The sequence below is a fragment of the Pongo pygmaeus genome, chromosome 1 (genome assembly GCF_028885625.2).
Source record: "Pongo pygmaeus isolate AG05252 chromosome 1, NHGRI_mPonPyg2-v2.0_pri, whole genome shotgun sequence".
In the NCBI taxonomy this organism is placed as follows: Eukaryota; Metazoa; Chordata; class Mammalia; order Primates; family Hominidae; genus Pongo; species Pongo pygmaeus.
In genome coordinates this window covers 47,740,405-47,758,204 of record NC_072373.2, presented here as the reverse complement: position 1 = coordinate 47,758,204, position 17,800 = coordinate 47,740,405, and the positions used below count along the sequence as shown (strand labels likewise).

The window sequence follows — 17,800 nt, the reverse complement described above, 5'->3', positions numbered from 1 at the left end:
TATTAATTTTCCTTGCCCCATTATTAAAAGGGTCCTCCTGTCTCACTCTTACGAATTAAGTGTGAAGGAGGAGGTATATGTAATAACACCAGCTTTTTCACGTGGTTTATAGCAATTGCTTTCATCTTTTATGGGTGCATCTCATGTTTGCCATGATATTTCAAGTTGTTTCTTTTCTGGGGTTCTCATATGGAAATCCCTGGCAAAGCTGTGCTCCTCCAGCATTAGCATGTATGGAGTGTTTAGAAAGGGAGATGGAATCTGGGCTGCTGCACTTCAGTTACCTCAGCAGGGAACCTACCAGCCTCCAGCAAGCTCTACCCCTGGCCTCAGAACCTCAGGGGGCAAAAGTGGCCAGTCACGTCCTCTGTCTGAGAAACTAGCCGTGAGTCTCTTGCAGGAGGGAGGAAATCATTGCTTACTCATGCGCAACCTGGTTTAGGAGCATTCCTGCTATCTGAGAAACTAATTCTGGGAATTTGCACAGAGCTATTCATTGTAAAAGCAGCTTTGATCCCCAGAGAGTCCACAAGACCTTGGAAAAAAATTTACTGTGCCAGGGAGACAGTGGAGCCTATAGGAGCCCCCTAAAGAAGTTGGGACCCCTGGGTTTGGTGTCTGGTTTTGACATAGTAGTCTGCTCAGGTAAGGCTCTTAGCTACCCCATGTTCCTTTTATAAAGTTGAACTAAGACTCTCTCTGGCCCAGCGTGGTGGTTCACACCTGTAATCCTAGCACTTTGGGAGGCCGAGGCAGGCAGATCACTTGAGGTCAAGAGTTCGAGACCAGCCTGGCCAACATGATGAAACCCAATCTCTACTAAAAATACAAAAGTTAGCCAGGCATGGTGGCAGATGCCTACAATCCCAGCTACTCGAGAGGCTGAGGCAGGAGAATTGCTTGAAACCAGGAGATGGAGGTTGCAGTGAGCTGAAATCATGCCACTGCACTCCAGCCTGGGCAACAGAGTGAGACTCTGTTTCAAAAAAAGAAAAAGACTCTCTCTAACTGAGAACAATTCTACCAGTGAAATAACGTCTTAAAGTTAAATAATGCTGGCCATGTGATTTCAGCCCAATGATTCAGCAATAACGATTATTAGCCTCACTTCCTCATCCCCATTTAGCAAAAAAATTCAGAGGTGAAGCAAAGAGAAATATATTGAAAAGCAGCAAAAGTCAGAAGGGGAGCTGCGTTGATGTCTTCAGCCTTGTGAATTTCACTTTTGTCTTTCCAAAATGGTTCTGGGCATCAGACAGAGCACAACCCTTGCACCAACTTGCTCACTATTCCCTCTGACTGTGTGCCTTCTGCACACGGAGCACAGGTTGCCAACAGGCTGCTCTCAAGTGTGCCTGCATCCTTCTGCTCCACCAATCAAGTTGAATGCTTTCCTAGAATTGCATTTGCTCCCAAACCTGTTTATGCCAGTTGAACTTGGATAATATAATTATTACATAAATTGATGAAATATGAGCATAAAAAGAAAATTGTTTCCATAAAGACTATATTGGAAGTTTCAAAAGGGAAATTGCTAGCCTGGGCAACATGGCAAGACCCAGTCTCTCCAGAAAAGGAACAGCAAAATTAGCCAGGCATGGTGACACATACCTGTGGTCCTGGCTACTCAGGAGGCTGAGGTTGGAGGATCACTTGAGCCTAGGACATCGAGGCTGCTGCATTGAGCCATGTTCACGCCACTGCACTCCAGCTGAGCAACAGAGCAATTCTGTCTCCAAAATGAAAAGAAAAGAAAAGAAAGAAAAGGCATATTGCTGAGTTATATGTAGGACTTGAAAGGTTAGAGGAGATTATAAAACTCCAGAGGATTTTGCTTTCAGATTGCTTTATGTTGTTAAAATTTTCCTCTACCTTAAAGAAACTGACATTAGACTTGATAATGCACTGTAGATATGGGTGTGAAGCCTCAAGTTGGAAAAGCAGAAGTGTATCAGGAAAAATTCTATTGGTCTTAGTACTTTGAATGACGCTGAGGTTCACTGGCAACTTTCTGTGTAATTTTTTATAACAAAGACCTACTGCTGCAAGGATTTTACATGTAATGAGTGCCTAAGGAAGGTATGAAAAACCCTTCCCCGGAAGTCTCCCAAAGCAGAAAAACACCCATCTGCGTGGATGACTTGGTGTATCAGTGATAGGGTAGGAATGACTGAGGTAAACTGTTCATGGTATGAGAGTTGACCAAGTCAGGGTGGGGAGTGGAGGAAGCAGGGCAGGTGGACTTGGTGCCTCTGCCTCCCTTTGAAACAGAGCAGCCCTGTGTTTACCTGTTTCATACATTGAGGACTTCTGGTTAAAATGTTAGTAAAAACGATTGCTCTTCTTAAAAAAGGGCTTGCAAGCTACCAGATTAGGTCTTTTCTATTTCTTTCTCCGAATCTATATGAGATCTAAATAAGCTCTCCCCAAGTCAGACAGAGGACATATTTTTAGTGCCTAAGTCATAGCTTGTATTTACTCATTTTCAACTTTTTGGAGTAATAATTGATGAAATTTATATTTACTCACACCTACCACTTGGTTGATGCCCAAAGGTGCTGTCACCTCCCAATCTCAGAAAGGCAGGCAGGAATTTTTGGCCTGCCTGCCTTTCTGAGATTGGAGGAGGGCTGGAGGGTGGGGTGAAGTTGTGAGGACCCCTTTTCTAAATTGAGAAGTGGTCTGGATCTACCCTATATCAGAACAGGATGGAAGAAAGAGCAGGATGTTTTTATTTCTGTCTATTGCCTGAAGGCATCTCCTCTAGAAACAAAACCAGTTTGATTTTGATTAACTTTCTCTTCTTTTAATTTCAATCTTCCTTCTTTTGACTTCTTTAAGGATTATGCCAAAAGTCCTAGACTGATCATAAAGCCTCAGAACAGGAATTTCAACTCATAGTTGCCCAAGAAAAGCATGTTATACCAAAAGTAATTTCCTAGCCAGTCATTTCCTGTGTTCTCAAAATTGTTATTTTTCTCTAAGATAGGTATCTTTAGATAACAAAAACTGTTCTGCCTCCCAACCTGGGGGAGGTGATGTGGCAAGAGGCATCTTGAGGAAAGCATATGTAAAAGAACATGTCAGAGAAGCCAGGAAAAGGATTGATGTCCTGCTAAGTATATGTTTGATATCCAGCCCAGGTTGGAGCACATTTTTAGCACTGAAGAGATAAAGCACCTAAAAATCTAATGCTGACTTTGTCACTGATTTGTTCCACGACTGAGGACAAATCTTCCAGCCTTAGTTTCCCTCCTTTGAAGAAGAATGAAGTTCACTGGCAGTTGAGAGGCACATAATGGGTATGAGACAGTTTAGAGAGAATGGAATTTTGTCTGAGTGGAAAGTGCATCAGTAAGGATTTGTTACAGAAATATGGCAATCCAATCTCATGGGGTGTTGAAAGCAATAACTGGTTATGAAAATTGTCAGGTATTAATATTTGCAAAGCACTATAGATACTTCAATACCTGATTCTGTAAAAACTGAGTAGAACATCTGCCTTTCAAAAATGTTTGGTAAAGCTGGCATTTACAGGTTAAGGTTTGAGAAGTTTAAATCCTTTCAGTTCCCTGTTATTCTTTCCTCCATTCATTCTTCATCTGTAAGTGGGCAGGATGTCATGCCTGGGGCATGTCATGAGTGGCTTTTTACCTTGCCTGAACACCTGTGTATGGTTTGTTTCTCTGGAATAAGATCTTTACTTCATCCACTTATTGTTTAAGAATTAAGATTCCTTTTTCTTTTCGTTCTTTTTTTGTTCAAAGCTTTGTAATAGGTGAGAGATGTGCTTACTTTCACATGCATGGAAAACTCACCCATAAAAACGAAGGTCTTTCACAATGCATTAGCTGGGTTTTCTCTCCAGTGCTGACCTTTGACCTCCATGCACAATGTGGTATTCAGCTGTCCTGTTCTCTGAAGTGAAAACCTTCAGAGCCCTCAACAAAGATATTTCACCAAGAGTAAGCAGTCCATGAACTAAATGACTTAAGATAAGAAGGCGGTTAATTCTGAAATAAAGATGAAGGCAAGAGGTCTATAAAAATTACAAAGCCCTCCAAGGCCGGATCACTGATCCCCCCCATGGTGAGGGTGACAACTCAACCTTCCTTAAGACCTGAATTAAAGAGACAAGTGAACTTTCTATTCCATGGAATTTCTAAATGGATTTCTTTGGACAAACCTGCCCAGTGTTCCTTGGTAGTATTAATAAAAAGAGTAGAGAATCTTAGTGGGGGAGGAAGCTATTCAGAATGTATGAATTAAGAGGGCCTCTTGGGAGCACTTCTTTTGAAATCCTTAACAAGCACTCTTATTCTAAGGATCTCAAGCCTATTTATGAGCTGGTTGGCAAGAAAGAAAACTTCACAAATAACACATGGTCCCAGTCATCACCTTAGACAAAGTGCTAAGAAGGTAACGGATTACAGCTTTGCCTTTTTTTTTTTTTTTTTTTTAAATTGCTCTGTAGAAATGTAAAGAAAGACTTAGGCTTAGGAACAAGCTTTGGGTGTTTAATTGTAAGGTTCGTTGAGGAGAAGGAGACAGAGAGGCGAGGTAGGGAAAAGTCATAATTTGGTTTACACAAAAAAAATCATTTCTAAGGGCTGTGTTCAGAATATTTGTCTGCCAATTGTGCAAAGACATCCAGATTTCCATGGTGTGAGGAAACTGTTCTTTACTGCATCTACCTCACAGTGGTAACTTGCAAATTTTTCCCCCATGAAGCTTTATTTTTGGAGACCACTGTAATTTACATGTTGGGACCTATTATTAACTGCTAGTTTTGCACCGTTATTGGAAATCTTTACATTAGGAAAGAATGTAGGGGTTGTTTTGGGGGGAAAGAGGGACTCAAATTAAAGGTTACCTTGTATAGTATCTCAGCTCTGTCTGGGATCCGAGAATGAATTAGAAACTCACATCCCCTAAGCAAAGAAAGCTTTGGAAGGAAGCTTCCCAAAGGAAACTTCTCTAAGGAAGAGCATTCACATATCTTAGAAGTGGCTTTTCAGAGAAAAAACTATCACATAAATACTTTTAAAATGGTCTATTTTGGAGCCACTGTGGCATACATACTGCAGTTTATCCTAGGAGACAGGATTGATGAGCCCCTGTAAGAACTACATTGCATATTTCATAAATGGAAAAAGCAGAGGCAATTGTGCTATATTAAATTTCAGCCTATAATTGGGTAACTAGAGAAGCCCCCTATTTAATTAAATTCCACTATCCACTGTATGATAGGAAAATTTGGTGACCTTATGTTTGACTACTGTCTGGGATTGAAGAGTGGTTAAAGTTGGTATAAGAATGTATAGTGTATCTTTCAAATGTCCTTATTAGAGAAATGGATTGGGGGTAATGTTTTACCTTAATAGTGCTTCTCCAGTGATTCCTTCAAAATGACAGTGCTCAACTCAAACACCGTGTGTTTTCATTGGCTAGGATAAATGTTTTCCACAGAAATGACAAGGCTTCAGGCTCTCAAGAAGCTCTCATCATGAGAGGTCAAACGATTTTACACACAAACAATTCCACAGCACATTCTGCATCCTCCTTGCAATTTTTAAGCTGTGCTAGGCAAACTCCACGTAGGAGGACATTCCAGAAACACACTGGGGGTTACATAAAGGGCTGGCTTCTGTTTGGTGGGTAAATGTGCATATGATTATTGTTGTTACACAAAAGAAGGGACCAATAAAGTCCTGATGTGACTTTCCCAACTACAGAAACCCAAGAAAATTCTTTGCCAGAAGTAGATACATTGTCATTCTGACGGCAGATGACTACCCAAAGAAGGGGAAAGTGAAGGAAAACTGGAATCTGGGAACTTGCAATGGGATAAAGTTGCTTTGAAGAAAGCACTTAGCAAATGTTGTTTTTCCATATTGCCTTCTTTCCTGCCGCAGACCCTAAGATTCTCTAATCACGTCTGTTCTGGGGAAAATATTTTAATATAACCCCTTGATTTGTTCAACAAGTATTTATTGAGAATCTGCTCTGTACCAGACCCTTCCACCCAACCTCTCATACGCTATACAGGAAGATACTCTGCCATCACGTTTGCCAATGGGACAGGACTCCCAAGGGAATAGGTAGAAGAGGAACACCAGTAAGTCAAGAGCCACATATAATGAAAGACCAACGTGTAAAAGTTAGGCAGAGGAAGAAGAAGGAATCGGGATAAGCAGGAACAGAGAATGCTGTCACTGAGGCTGACAGAGGGAAGAATTTCAAGGAGTGACTGACAGTGTTAAATGCAACGCAGAAGTCAGAAAGGATGAAAAAGTCCTAGTTGAATTAGCAATATAGAGATCTTTGGTAACCCTTGCCAAAGAGATTTCAGTGAAGCAGTGGAAATGAAAGCCAAGTTCCAATGAGTGGGGGAGTAAATGTGAGGTAAGGTGGAGAGGCGATGAGTGTAGTAGTTGAAAGGAGAGACAGCTGGTAGCCTACAAATGCAGGCGAAAAGTTCTCTCCATGTGGCTCATGAGTGATGAGGCAGCAGGATCAGACTAGACATAACTATCTCCTGCTCTATCTGCTTTTACCTTTTTAATCCTATGATCTATGCTAGAAAATTTTATATTTTATGTTATTTGTACCATAGGATATGATTTTATTTTGTCCTGTTATATTAACTAAACCAGTTTTTAAAAATAGGGAAATAATGCGTTTCATTCAATATGTACAATGGACCCTCCCAATAAATTAGCAATAAACCCATATACATAATTTGTCTCAAACAATGGAATTATGCTACAATGTTAAAGAATATGTAATATCAGGTATAATGTTTAAAAATGCCAGTCAGGAACTGAGGAATGACTTTAGATAATTTGAGATACAACTTTAGAGAAATTAGTGCCTTTAGACATCAGTAATAAGAATTCAGAGTAAAGACAACGTTACTTAATACCTTGCCTTAAATATGCCCCAGTTGACATTTTATACACATTTCAACATTTTTCAGCAACACTAGAAAGAATCAACAAATACTCTCTTATCTCTAAAATAACAATTAAATATTTTGCATAAAAACATTTAAAAACTTAAGATAATATCTTATTTCCCCTGCCTGGGCAACAAATTGAGGCCCCCTCTCTACAAAAAACTTAAAAATTAGCCAGGCATGGTGGCACAGGCCTGTGGTCCCAGTTACTTGCCTGAGGCAAGAGGATCACTTGAGCCCAGGAGGTCAAGCTGCACTGAGCCGTGATTACACTACTGCACTCCAGCCTGGGCAACAGAGTGAGACTCTTGTCTCAAAAAAAAGAAGAGAAGAGGAGGAGGAGGAGGAAGAAGAGAAAGAGGAGGAGGAGGAAGAGGAAGAAGATATACTTATTTTAGCTTAACTTAGTTTTTATTGTTATTTGAAAGGGCAGTAGTGATTGGCTATCAACATTGCTACAGGATAGGAACTAAACTGGTTTCCATGACCAGATATAGGCTAGGAAAACTTGCATTGTTAGTTCAATTTTAGTTAGAGGCTGCAAGACAAGAATCATAGCAGTGTGGCTTGTGAGATTTGGCAATTAATGCACTTACACGTTAGTTCCTTTATGTCTGGAAAGACCTGGAAGGTGAAAGTCATTAAAATAAACCTCCTCCTTATGCCTGGCATGGAGAAGAGGCTCCTAGAAGAAAAACAGCTTTAAAAAAAGTTGTGGGCCGGGCACAGTGGCTCACACCTGTAATCCCAGCACTTTGGGAGGCTGAGGTGGGTGGATCACAAGGTCAGGAGATTGAGACCAGCCTGGCCAACATGGTGAAACCCCATCTCTACTAAAAATACAAAAAAATTAGCTGCGCGTGGTGGTGCATGCCTGTAATCCCAGCTACTCGGGAGGCTGAGGCAGGAGAATTGCTTGAACCAGGGAGTCAGAGGTTGCAGTGAGCTGAGGTTGTGCCATTGCACTCCAGCCTGGTGACTGAGTGAAACTCTGTCTCAAAAAAAAAAAAAATGGTGTAGGGTGGGCAGAATAGATCCAGCATGAAAAAGTTGCCACTTAACAGTTTAATTACTACTAAGGAGCAGTGTTCCAAGTAACAGACTGAAAATTAGGGAAAAAAATAAACAAATATGGGCATAATGCAGAGCCTATATAAAAATATTTAAATCTTCAGTTCTCATGTGTTTTTCTAGATTTTCTGTAGTCTGTAGCACTATAATCATATTTTCAGACATTTAAAAAGCTTAGTTCCCTGAATGCTTCATACTTCCTTGCTAATTCTGGAGCAAAACCATTTTACCAACTCTTCATATTGTTTTATATCTCCCTACAAAGTATCAACACAGGGCACAAGAAGTGTCTCAGGGTCCTCTACGTTTCATAACTAAACATTTGATCTCTCTGGCCAAATAGGCTGATGATGTCCTGGGTTGCTGCCAAGTAGGGAAGACTCTGCAGTCTCCTTCATAATGCCTTAAAATCCCTACTTCCTTGCTGCTTAGCTTTTTAGTCAATATTTTGCCTTCATATGACTCAATATGTAGAAATTCTCTGCATTTTCACCCTGAAGAAAAATTCCTTCTGCAGACCAATAGGTTTTCTTCTCCAACACATCCCACATTTTTTATAGTTCCTTCTCCAGGTATCTGAAAAAGGGCAAAGAACTAATGAGCAATTCTTTCCTTCCTTCCTTCCTTCCTTCCTTCCTTCCTTCCTTCCGTCCTTCCTTCCTTCCTTCCTTTTCTTTCTTTCTTTCTTTCTTCCTTTTCTTTTCTTTTCTTTTTCTTTCTCCCCACTACTTTGGCCTTCTTTGTGATTGATCAGAAAATGATTCACTCTTAGCCCCAAAAGTTTCCTTCTGTGGTCACAATAATAGTGGCAGGTCTGGCATAGGAGTTTGTTAAAGTAGGCTGTCCACAAGAGCCCTACTGTTATACGGACCTACGCAGCACTTACGGTTCTAGCCATCCCACAGTGTCATAATGTTCGGACAAAGAAGCAATCCCCATTAACTCTCTGTTCAACAATCCCCATTAACTCTGCAGCTTGACTTTCGTGTGGTACGTGCCATTGAACATCTGAAAAAACAGTCTCTCTTCAAGATCTCTGAAGGCAAGAAGTTTTTAGAGGCTTCTTTCAGTTTCTTTCTTTTTTCTTTTTCTTTTTTCTTTCGACTGTCTTGCTCTGTCGCCCAGGCTAGAGTGGAGCACAGTGGCACAATCCATAAATCACAGCTCACTGTGACCTCTTAACTTCTGGGCTCAAGCTGTCTTCCTTCCTCACCTTCCTGAACAGCTGGGACTATAGGTGCTCGCCACCACGCACGGCTAATTTTTTAGTAGAGATGAGGTCTCACTAGGGCTGGTCTTGAACTCCTAGCCTCAAGCGATTCTTCTGCTTTTGCTGGAATTACAGGCATGAGCTGCTGCATTCTGCCTTCTTTCAGTTTCTATATTTGATATTCTGTCTTGATATAGATTGCACACTATTATAGTTCATACCATACACTACATCTCCAGTGCTGTCATCAAATGACATTCCCCCAAATCAGCTGACCAGGGGCATCTGCCATTAACCTGGGAAACTATTCTGAGTTCATTTTCATCCAGCGAGGCACCAGAGGGTTGACCCCAAAGCCTAAGCTGTGGGGCATCAGAGCACTGACGTCTTTGACTCAGAAGACTAACCCAAGTCTGAAAAGAAAGACAGGGCTGTCCAAAGCAAAAGCATCACTGTTGCTACCTGGCCAGCCTAGTTGCGGTGGAATGAGACATTATGAGGATGATGCAGCTGGTTCCCAGGTGGTTGTGGAAAGCTGTTGGCTGCACCCACGCATAGGACCCCTCTTGGTCCATCCAACGCCCCCAAAAGCCACAGGGCCTCCTGCCCCCATCCATATGTCTCAGTATGGTGGCCCCACTTGTGGGGACTCATCCAGCATTTTTTTTCTTGTCCTCATCATGAGGGATTGATGTTTGGATTCTTGCCCACGAGTTGCATAGACTTCCTTTAAAAAGTAAGGTCTTTGGGGCCAGAAAGGGTCCTTGATAAGTTTTCCTAAAGAGGAAAGATGCTAGAATGGGCAGTCCAAAAAGAGTGCCTGTCCCACCACATGTGAAGTCAGTTATCAGTAGCTGCTCTTCAACTGACACCCTGACATCAATTTCTTTTCTTCCCATTCTACTGCAGGCATGTGATGTTGACATTTTATTTGGTGGTGATCATATTTAAGGAAGTACACTGATTTGCCTTTGGAAACTGTAGGAACCAACCTGAGCAAATATGTAAGCTTTCTGTCAAGCTACATAGCCTATCCTACATTATTCTTTTTGCTAAAGCCCTTCAGATACTTGGAGCGTGTCACTCTTTCAAGCAAATTGTGTTTTGGTTTGCAGGCTTTTTGAGGTCTAGGAACTAAACTCATTTCTTTTTCACAATTCTAAATCCCAAACGTCAGTAACTACTGAGGTGCAAGGTAGAAGTGACGGAGCAGACACAAATTAAATTTGACCTGGAGACTACCTTTTTGTGCAAAGAGTCCCTAGAGATGCATAAGTGATCTTCACCCTCCAGTGGAACACCGTTTGGAAGGCTGCCAAATAATGCACCGCAGAAGTAATCCCATATGGTCCCCAAGTGATCTGAGTGAATGCCTGATTTAGTTTTGCTATTCTGTGACCATCCCTAACTTCATTTCTCTCTCACGATGGAAGTATTTGTAGTATATGTAGTGGTTAAAAACAGTCTTTAGAGTCAGACAGATCTTGATATTACAATGGCTTTGTTTTCTTCTTACTAGCTGTGGACCCTTGGGCATGTAACTTTATCTGTTTTAAGTTTCAGTTCTTGTTGTAAGTAAAATGGAAGCCATATCTAACTTGGAATTAATATGAAGCTTTAAATGAGGTTATACATGTATGTTAAGTGCCCAGCAAAGTGCCTGGCATACATATTTAGGTGCTGAACATATGGTAACTACTGTTGTAATAACAATATCTAGTGATGTTCCCCCCCAAAAAAAAGATTAGATTATTTGCATTGATTAGCCTACATCTGGCAGCTCCACTAGAAGTATAATGTAAAATGCATGCCCTTTTGTGTCATTATAAAAGGCAACACATTAAAGATGCCTTTTAATAGCAAGTATTTAAGAAACACTGGGTTTCCACAGTGCATTAGTTAGTGAAGAAGTAGAGAAACTGCTTTGGTTTGATGCAAGCTTAGAGGCAGATAACAAGCAAACTAGTGAGCTAGATATTGCATCAACTTCACAGACTGTAGGAGGGCCATCACCCAGGCTTCAGCATATCTAATGTCGAAAAGTGTGATGCAGAGGTCGTGAGTGTTCATTAATATCGTTTGGTTGCTTTCTCAGGTTCCTAAATTATTTAAGGTGGTTTTCCAGAGAGCCATGAATCTTTTTAGTAAAACTGCAAATTTTCCTTTGATTTCAGGCAGGACACTGCTGCATGCTTGTCCAGCAATGCAGAGGTTATGTTGGTTATGCTTGACTGGATGGGTATAAGTAATAGCTAATGTTGAGGTGGAACCCAGCCTACCTGATGATTAAGTGAACAGCAACTTTCCACAGAGCAGTCTCAGACTTTTACATGGATTGCTTTGCTACAATGGAAATCTTGACAGTTGAATTCACACAGATTAAAAACTTCAGTAATGAAGTGTGTCCTTAAATTCTCCTGCCTCCTTGTGACCATTTCTTTTGAAATAATGATATCAGGGTGCTAGCTGAGGAATTGAATAAACTCCCTCAGTAACAAATTGGTAAGTTTCCCTTGCAATACACTGAAGCTCCTTCAAGTCCTGAGGTTATTGTTCTTTGTGGACAAGTAAAAAGAGAAAACTTATCATCTGGTACTCCTGCCCCTGTGGCTGCTTCCACCTATATCATTGCTATTTTTAGTTTTGAACTTAAATGAGGATGGGGCATCAAAAAGAGTTACAAAAGTTACTGGAATTAGGAAATCTAGCCAAGCCACTGAGATCAAAACTTCGAAATAATCCTACTAGGGATTGCTGAAGCTATATCAAAAGTTTATATAACCTGGTGGCTGGACATGGTGGTTCACGCCTGTAATCCCAGCACTTTGGGAGGCCCAGGCGGGTGGATCGCTTAAGGCCAAGGGGTTCGAGACTAGCCTTGGCAACACGGTGAAACCCCGTTTCCACCAAAAATACAAAAATTAACCCGTCTCATAACCTGGTCTCAAAATAAATAAATAAATAGATTAAACTTTTTAAAAAGAAAATTATGTTTTAAAAGTTTATATAACCTGGAAAACAGCCTCATCTTTTACCTTATTGATGACTCTCCACAACCAGCCTCAAGTATTTCTTTTCCTCTGCATTTAGTGTAGGGACAAGAGTTATTTTTGTGTGGTGACCCTGCTTTGATTTGTATTAGAGTAACATTCTTCATCCAGAGTTGTTCACTGAATTTCTCCCTGGGGACCTCAATAGGGTGTGAATTCCTGAGAGAAATGTTTGCATTCTGTGGTGAGTTGGTTTCTTAGTGTTATTTTTGAAAAGGAAAATAAATCAAGTAGCTTAACTTGCAACAAATACTTCAATAACAGAGTGGTTATGGTGAAACTGTGGATTTGGATGGGAGTCTCTATGTGCATTGCAAAGGGTCATTGTGTCACATACCTTGCCCATATCCTGAATAGATCCTCCCACATGCTCAAGCCTCTGGACCTAGAGAGGCACTTCTCTCTAACTAACATGGTACCATGTAGTACAGTATAGTAGTGTGCAAGCAGACAGACTTGAGGAACTAGCATCCAATATTCTTCTCTTTAGGTTTTAATATTTGGAATTTGTGTTTGTTTCTGTTTTGGTGGCAGCTTTCCTTTCTGATGTTCCCTTTTGTTTGTTTGTTTTTAGTAGATTGAATGTGGACAGCATTAGGGTAATTACAGCAGAAAAGCTTGCTTTTGCCCTCTATCTTGAGTCAGGATTTAAAGATTTTTTTGACTGAATAAAGAGACTGTGAATAGAAAAAAGATGACCTCCTCAGCTTTTGTAGAAACACTAAAGACATTGGAAAGTGGACTTCTTATTTAATAAAGAGAAAAAGAAGGTGATAATGGAAGGCCAGGAATTCTGGAGTGAGAAAACTGAACATGATACAAAGAAGTCAAAAAGCGGGGAGTAATGTGTTCAGAGGGAACGCCTGGCAATTCATTTGGTTTGTGGTAGGAAGCTTCATTCCGCGAAGAGAGAGTAGCTCAGTGGCTGGAGGTGTTTATAGCCAGATCAGCGTTTCACACCAGCAGTCTGGCCTGGGTCTTTTAGAGCTGCCAGAAACTGCTCAGAGTTGCATAGATTTCTCAGCCTAGTAGTATGAATTTGGGGCCTGATTCCTATCCCTTTTACCTCTTTCAATACTCACTTTGCACTCACAGGGTGATCTGAGATCTGAAGATGAATGGCAACGTCTTCGTTTAATAAAGTAGACTTTTATTTGTTGCTTTATGCATCAGGAACACATACAGGCCATATACATTCTATATCACTTCTTCCAACCTGTGTAGAAGAATTTGTGCTTCTGACCAAAAATGGTTTTTGCTTCTGTCAACCCTACATAAGTCATTCCATCCCACTTTAAGGCATCGCCTACTTCCAGAATGGAGGATTGGCAATGATGTACAAGCAATATGAATGCTTCTTTTTTTCTTTTTCTTCTCTATTCTTTTCCAACCTCTTCCTTTTTTCTGAGTCAAAACTAAATCAGAGGCCACGCTCAGTGATTCATGCCTGTAATCCCATCACTTTGGTAAGCCAAGGCGGGAGGATAACTTGAGGACGGGAGTTCAAGACCAGCCTGGGTGACATAGTGAGAACTTGTCTCTACAAAAAAATTAAAAAAAAAAAAAAATTAGCTGGGCATGGTGGCACCCGCATGTAGTCCCACCTACTCAGGAAGCTGAGGTTCAAGGCTGAGGTGCGAGGATCCCTTGAGCTCTGGAGCTTGAGGCTGCAATGAGCTGTGTTCGCACCACTGCATTCCAGTTAGGTGACAGAGTGAGACCCTGTCTCAAAGAAAACAAACAAACAAAAAACCCAAAAAACTGAATCAGTAGTAGAAAAATCTTGTTTTGACTTGAAAATTGAGCAGGTTAGATCAGAAGTAATAAAAGTGGAAATCCAAGAGGTCATTCTTAGCCCAGAGTTGCTTTTTCGCCCAGGACTTGTCAGTTATGGAATTGTTATTTCTTTTCATTTTTAGGGGGTCTTTTTTTGGTCTAGCCCCAGGGCTGGTGACCTTTGGCCTGCTTGGCCAAATCCAGTCCACTGCCTGTTTTTGTATGGCCTGCAAGCTGAGAGTGGATTTCACATTTTTAAATGATTGGAAGGAGCAAAAGAAGAACAATATTTTGTGACACATGAAAATTACGTGCAATTCAAATTTCAGTGTACATAAATAAAGTTCTATTGGAACATAGCTGGATTCATTTGTTTACATACTATCTATGGCTGCTTTTGTGCTACAATGGCAGAATTCAGTAGTTGTGACAGAGACTTTATGGCCTGCAAAGCCTCATAAATATTTACTATCTGGCCAACCCCTACTCTGGACCCTTAAGCCAAACTTTTCCTACTTTTCGGAGTATCGTCAATTATCTCTTACTTCCTTATTGGTTTAGAGAAGGTGCAGAAATGCAGACACTATTCTACATTTCTTTTCAATTAGCTATGGATTTTGGAATTGTGCAGTGGGCTCCTAAGGAAACACTGCAGGAAGAATATGGGTGAGACAGTGGTGAGGAAGTAGGAAGTATCTCATGAAATTTAAAATCAAATATCATTTTCATCCCTTTCCAAAAATCTTTAAAATGGGACATCTATGTGGGTTTTAGAAAGAGAAAAAAAACTGTTGGTTCTGAACAGAATCCTACTGACTATTCGTAGAGCCTCCTTCAGGCCCTCTCCAATAAAAATATGGAAACTCAAAATAAGGTTACTCACATCAATTGACACCTTAATTTTCTGACTTTTTAGTTTTCCTCAAGATGTTTTCTTGACCAAGTTAAGAATCAAAATCATTTTCCTTGATGTTCAAACTTTCTAAAGATTTTGATTAGTGAGTGTTGAATTACCTGTTTATACTTGGGGAAATTGAGGCTAAGACAAGTACACTAACTCAACTGTAGTAATAGCGACTAGTAGAGATAGAAGTACATACTCAGTACTCCAGAGCTTGCTCCAGAGGACTGCCTTTTATCCTTTGAAGGTGAATTTGATGGTATCCCTGAGAATTTTTTGCCTTCCTTGAGATTCTCAGTTATCTTTCACTCTTTGAAGGATTTCAATTTCCTGACTTGGAAACATCTGAAAAAGAGAGGAAGGTGCCTTGTTTTTTCATTCCCACTCCTGTGAAAGAAGTAGAGGAGGGCAAAGGCTTGGGGCAGACAAAAAGGGAAATCTCTGAAACTAGAGAAAACTCAAACAAATTGTGGCCAGCCGAGTCAGCATTCCTCACCCACAGTTGGTCCTAATTAAGGAGACTCCCGTTAAACAGCTCAACTTTCTGCTCTTTCTTCTTGCTCTGGCCCTGCCAGCTGACATGGCAAAGCTTTAACCGACACCTTGGAAACAGTCTCTCATGTCTTTCCTTCTATATTCTCACTTCTCTGTCTCTCCTCTAATACCCTGCAATTACCCTTTCCCACATTAAGATCCCAATAAAATATATTGATACCTCTAATCCAATTGCATCCATTTTGTTCCACAAAGTGCTATCCAAGCTGTTTGCAGGGCTGAATACTTGTGTATCGTATCATTACAGGAGCACATATAGAGCCTGATTTCATCATAGAAAGATGGAATTTCTCCGGGATTATTTCGCTGCCAAGTCCAAGCAGCGATGATAATTCCTTCCACTTTGCCTGACTCCTTGATTTTCTCAATCCATAGCTTCTACTGTGCCTAGCAGATGGATTAGGGTATTTAATTTTGCTATAATAACCTATGATATCATGATAAAAAAATCTGATGGCAGTAAATCTGAATTGAAAACTAGCCTGAATCATAGAGGTGGTCAATATCCAATGTAGTTCAATGGGGGATAGTGACATGTAGATAAAATAAGCTTATTTTCATAACTTAATGGTTGTGGTAGTCTGCTCAAGCTGACATAACAAAATACCACAGGGCGGGTGGCTTAAACAATAGAAGTTTATTTTCTCACAGTTCCGAAGCCCAGCAGTGCAAAATCAAGGTGTCATCTGGGTTGGTTTCTGATGAGGCCTCTCTTCCTGGCTGTAGACAGCCACCTTCTCACTGTGTCCTCGCATGGCCTTAACTCTGTGCACACACAGAAAGAGAGCTCTCTGGTGTCTCCTTTTTCTTATAAGGACACGAGTCCTATCAGATTAGAGCCCCACTCTTATAAGATCATTTAACCTTAATTACCTCCCTAAACACCCCATCTCCAAATACAGTCATTGGGAGTTACAGCTGTAACACATACACTTGGGGGGAACGTAATTTATTCCATAATAATGGTCTAAATTTAAGAAACTCTCTTAACCTTAGGGCAAAAATTAAATGCCAGAATCAAGAAAGCAAAGCCTAAAGCAGGGTGTTAGGAGTCAAGATGATAATTTAAAGAAAATTTTCTGAGTCATAGACACATTTGAGAATCTGAAAGTATGATCAGATACCAGAAGATTGCACATGCATAGAACTTTATATATAACTGCAAGGGCATTCGGTTCTCCAGACGAGTTACTTTTCTTTTGCCACTGGCAAGATGGCGTCTGTGAAGAACAAGCACAGAAATGCATGGCTTTATTTTGACTGAGTGGGGTTCTGCCTAGGTCTAGACCTATGGCCCTATTGCCACCATTAAAAACACTTGGACCTTTATCAGAAAGGAGAGTGAGCTAAAGTGGGTATGCTGAAGGTGGCTAGAACTTCAGCAAGGAAACCTTGAGGTGAACTAAATTTAGAACCAAGCAGACAAGTTTTCACACTTTTCCATTATATTAAGAATCATCAGAAATAACAGAAGTCCTTTCTCTATGGGCACATTAGGGTGGCCTTTTATCACACTTTTCCATTATATTAAGAATCATCAGAAATAACAGAAGTCCTTTCTCTATGGGCACATTAGGGTGGCCTTTTATATTCTTGGAGGTGTCATGTCCCTGTGTTTATTTGCTTTAACTCCTTTCTAAATGCCATAGAGAACTCTGTCAGTCACTATAACTCAGTGACTTAAAAGAAAAAGGCAATGGTGGAAATCCATTATTTCAGCATCAAACAGAATGACCAAGGTACAGTAGGGCATTGGAGTATAATTTTCTTGGATGAGTTTGATCTTCAGGAAATATTCTTTTTTTTTTTTTTTGAGACAGACTCTTGCTCTTTCACCCAGGCTGGAATGCAGTGGTGCCATCTCAGCTCACTGCAACCTCTGCCTCCCAGGCTCAAGCAATTCTTGTGCCTCAGCCCCCTGAGTAGCTGGGACGACAGGTGCGTGCCACCACGCCTGGCTAATTTTTTGTATTTTAGTAGAGACGGGGTTTCACCACGTTGCCCAGGGTGGTCTTGAACTCCTAGGCTCAGAGGATCCTCCCACTTTAGCCTCCCAAAGTGGTAGGATTACAGGCATAAGCCACCACACCCAGCCCAGGAAATATTTACAAAATTCGTGGTAGTAATCTTCATAATCTTCCCAGTTGGGTTTGAGTAAGAATTCATTACCTAGGTATTGCAACAGATACTCTAAAATGGTAGCCTCCAAAATTGTGATGACTATTTTTTCTGATTTTTTAATAATGCCATGTAACCAGTCTGTAGGATTTAAATCTGAA

The 17,800-nt window shown here is 40.7% G+C and overlaps 1 protein-coding gene and 1 long non-coding RNA gene across 21 annotated transcripts in view; one reads left to right on the top strand and one right to left on the bottom strand.

Annotated features, from left to right (window-relative positions):
• Positions 1–17,800, top strand: part of NAV1 (neuron navigator 1) — a 286,405-nt gene that overhangs the window by 207,399 nt on the left and 61,206 nt on the right. Inside the window, exon 1 of one of the 20 annotated variants that reach the window (XM_063647322.1) lies at positions 4,290–4,419. The exons of the other annotated variants lie outside the window; for them this stretch is intronic. Coding sequence (XP_063503392.1) covers positions 4,382–4,419 — 38 coding nt within the window. The 5' untranslated portion in view covers positions 4,290–4,381. Of the gene's footprint in view, positions 1–4,289; positions 4,420–17,800 lie in introns of those variants that run through there. 20 annotated transcript variants of the gene reach the window in all.
• Positions 8,891–16,099, bottom strand: LOC134737677 (uncharacterized). The gene is made up of 3 exons (XR_010122788.1): positions 15,682–16,099; positions 15,166–15,311; positions 8,891–13,829 (listed from the first exon to the last, which is right to left on the bottom strand). It is a non-coding gene; the product is annotated as an uncharacterized LOC134737677 (long non-coding RNA).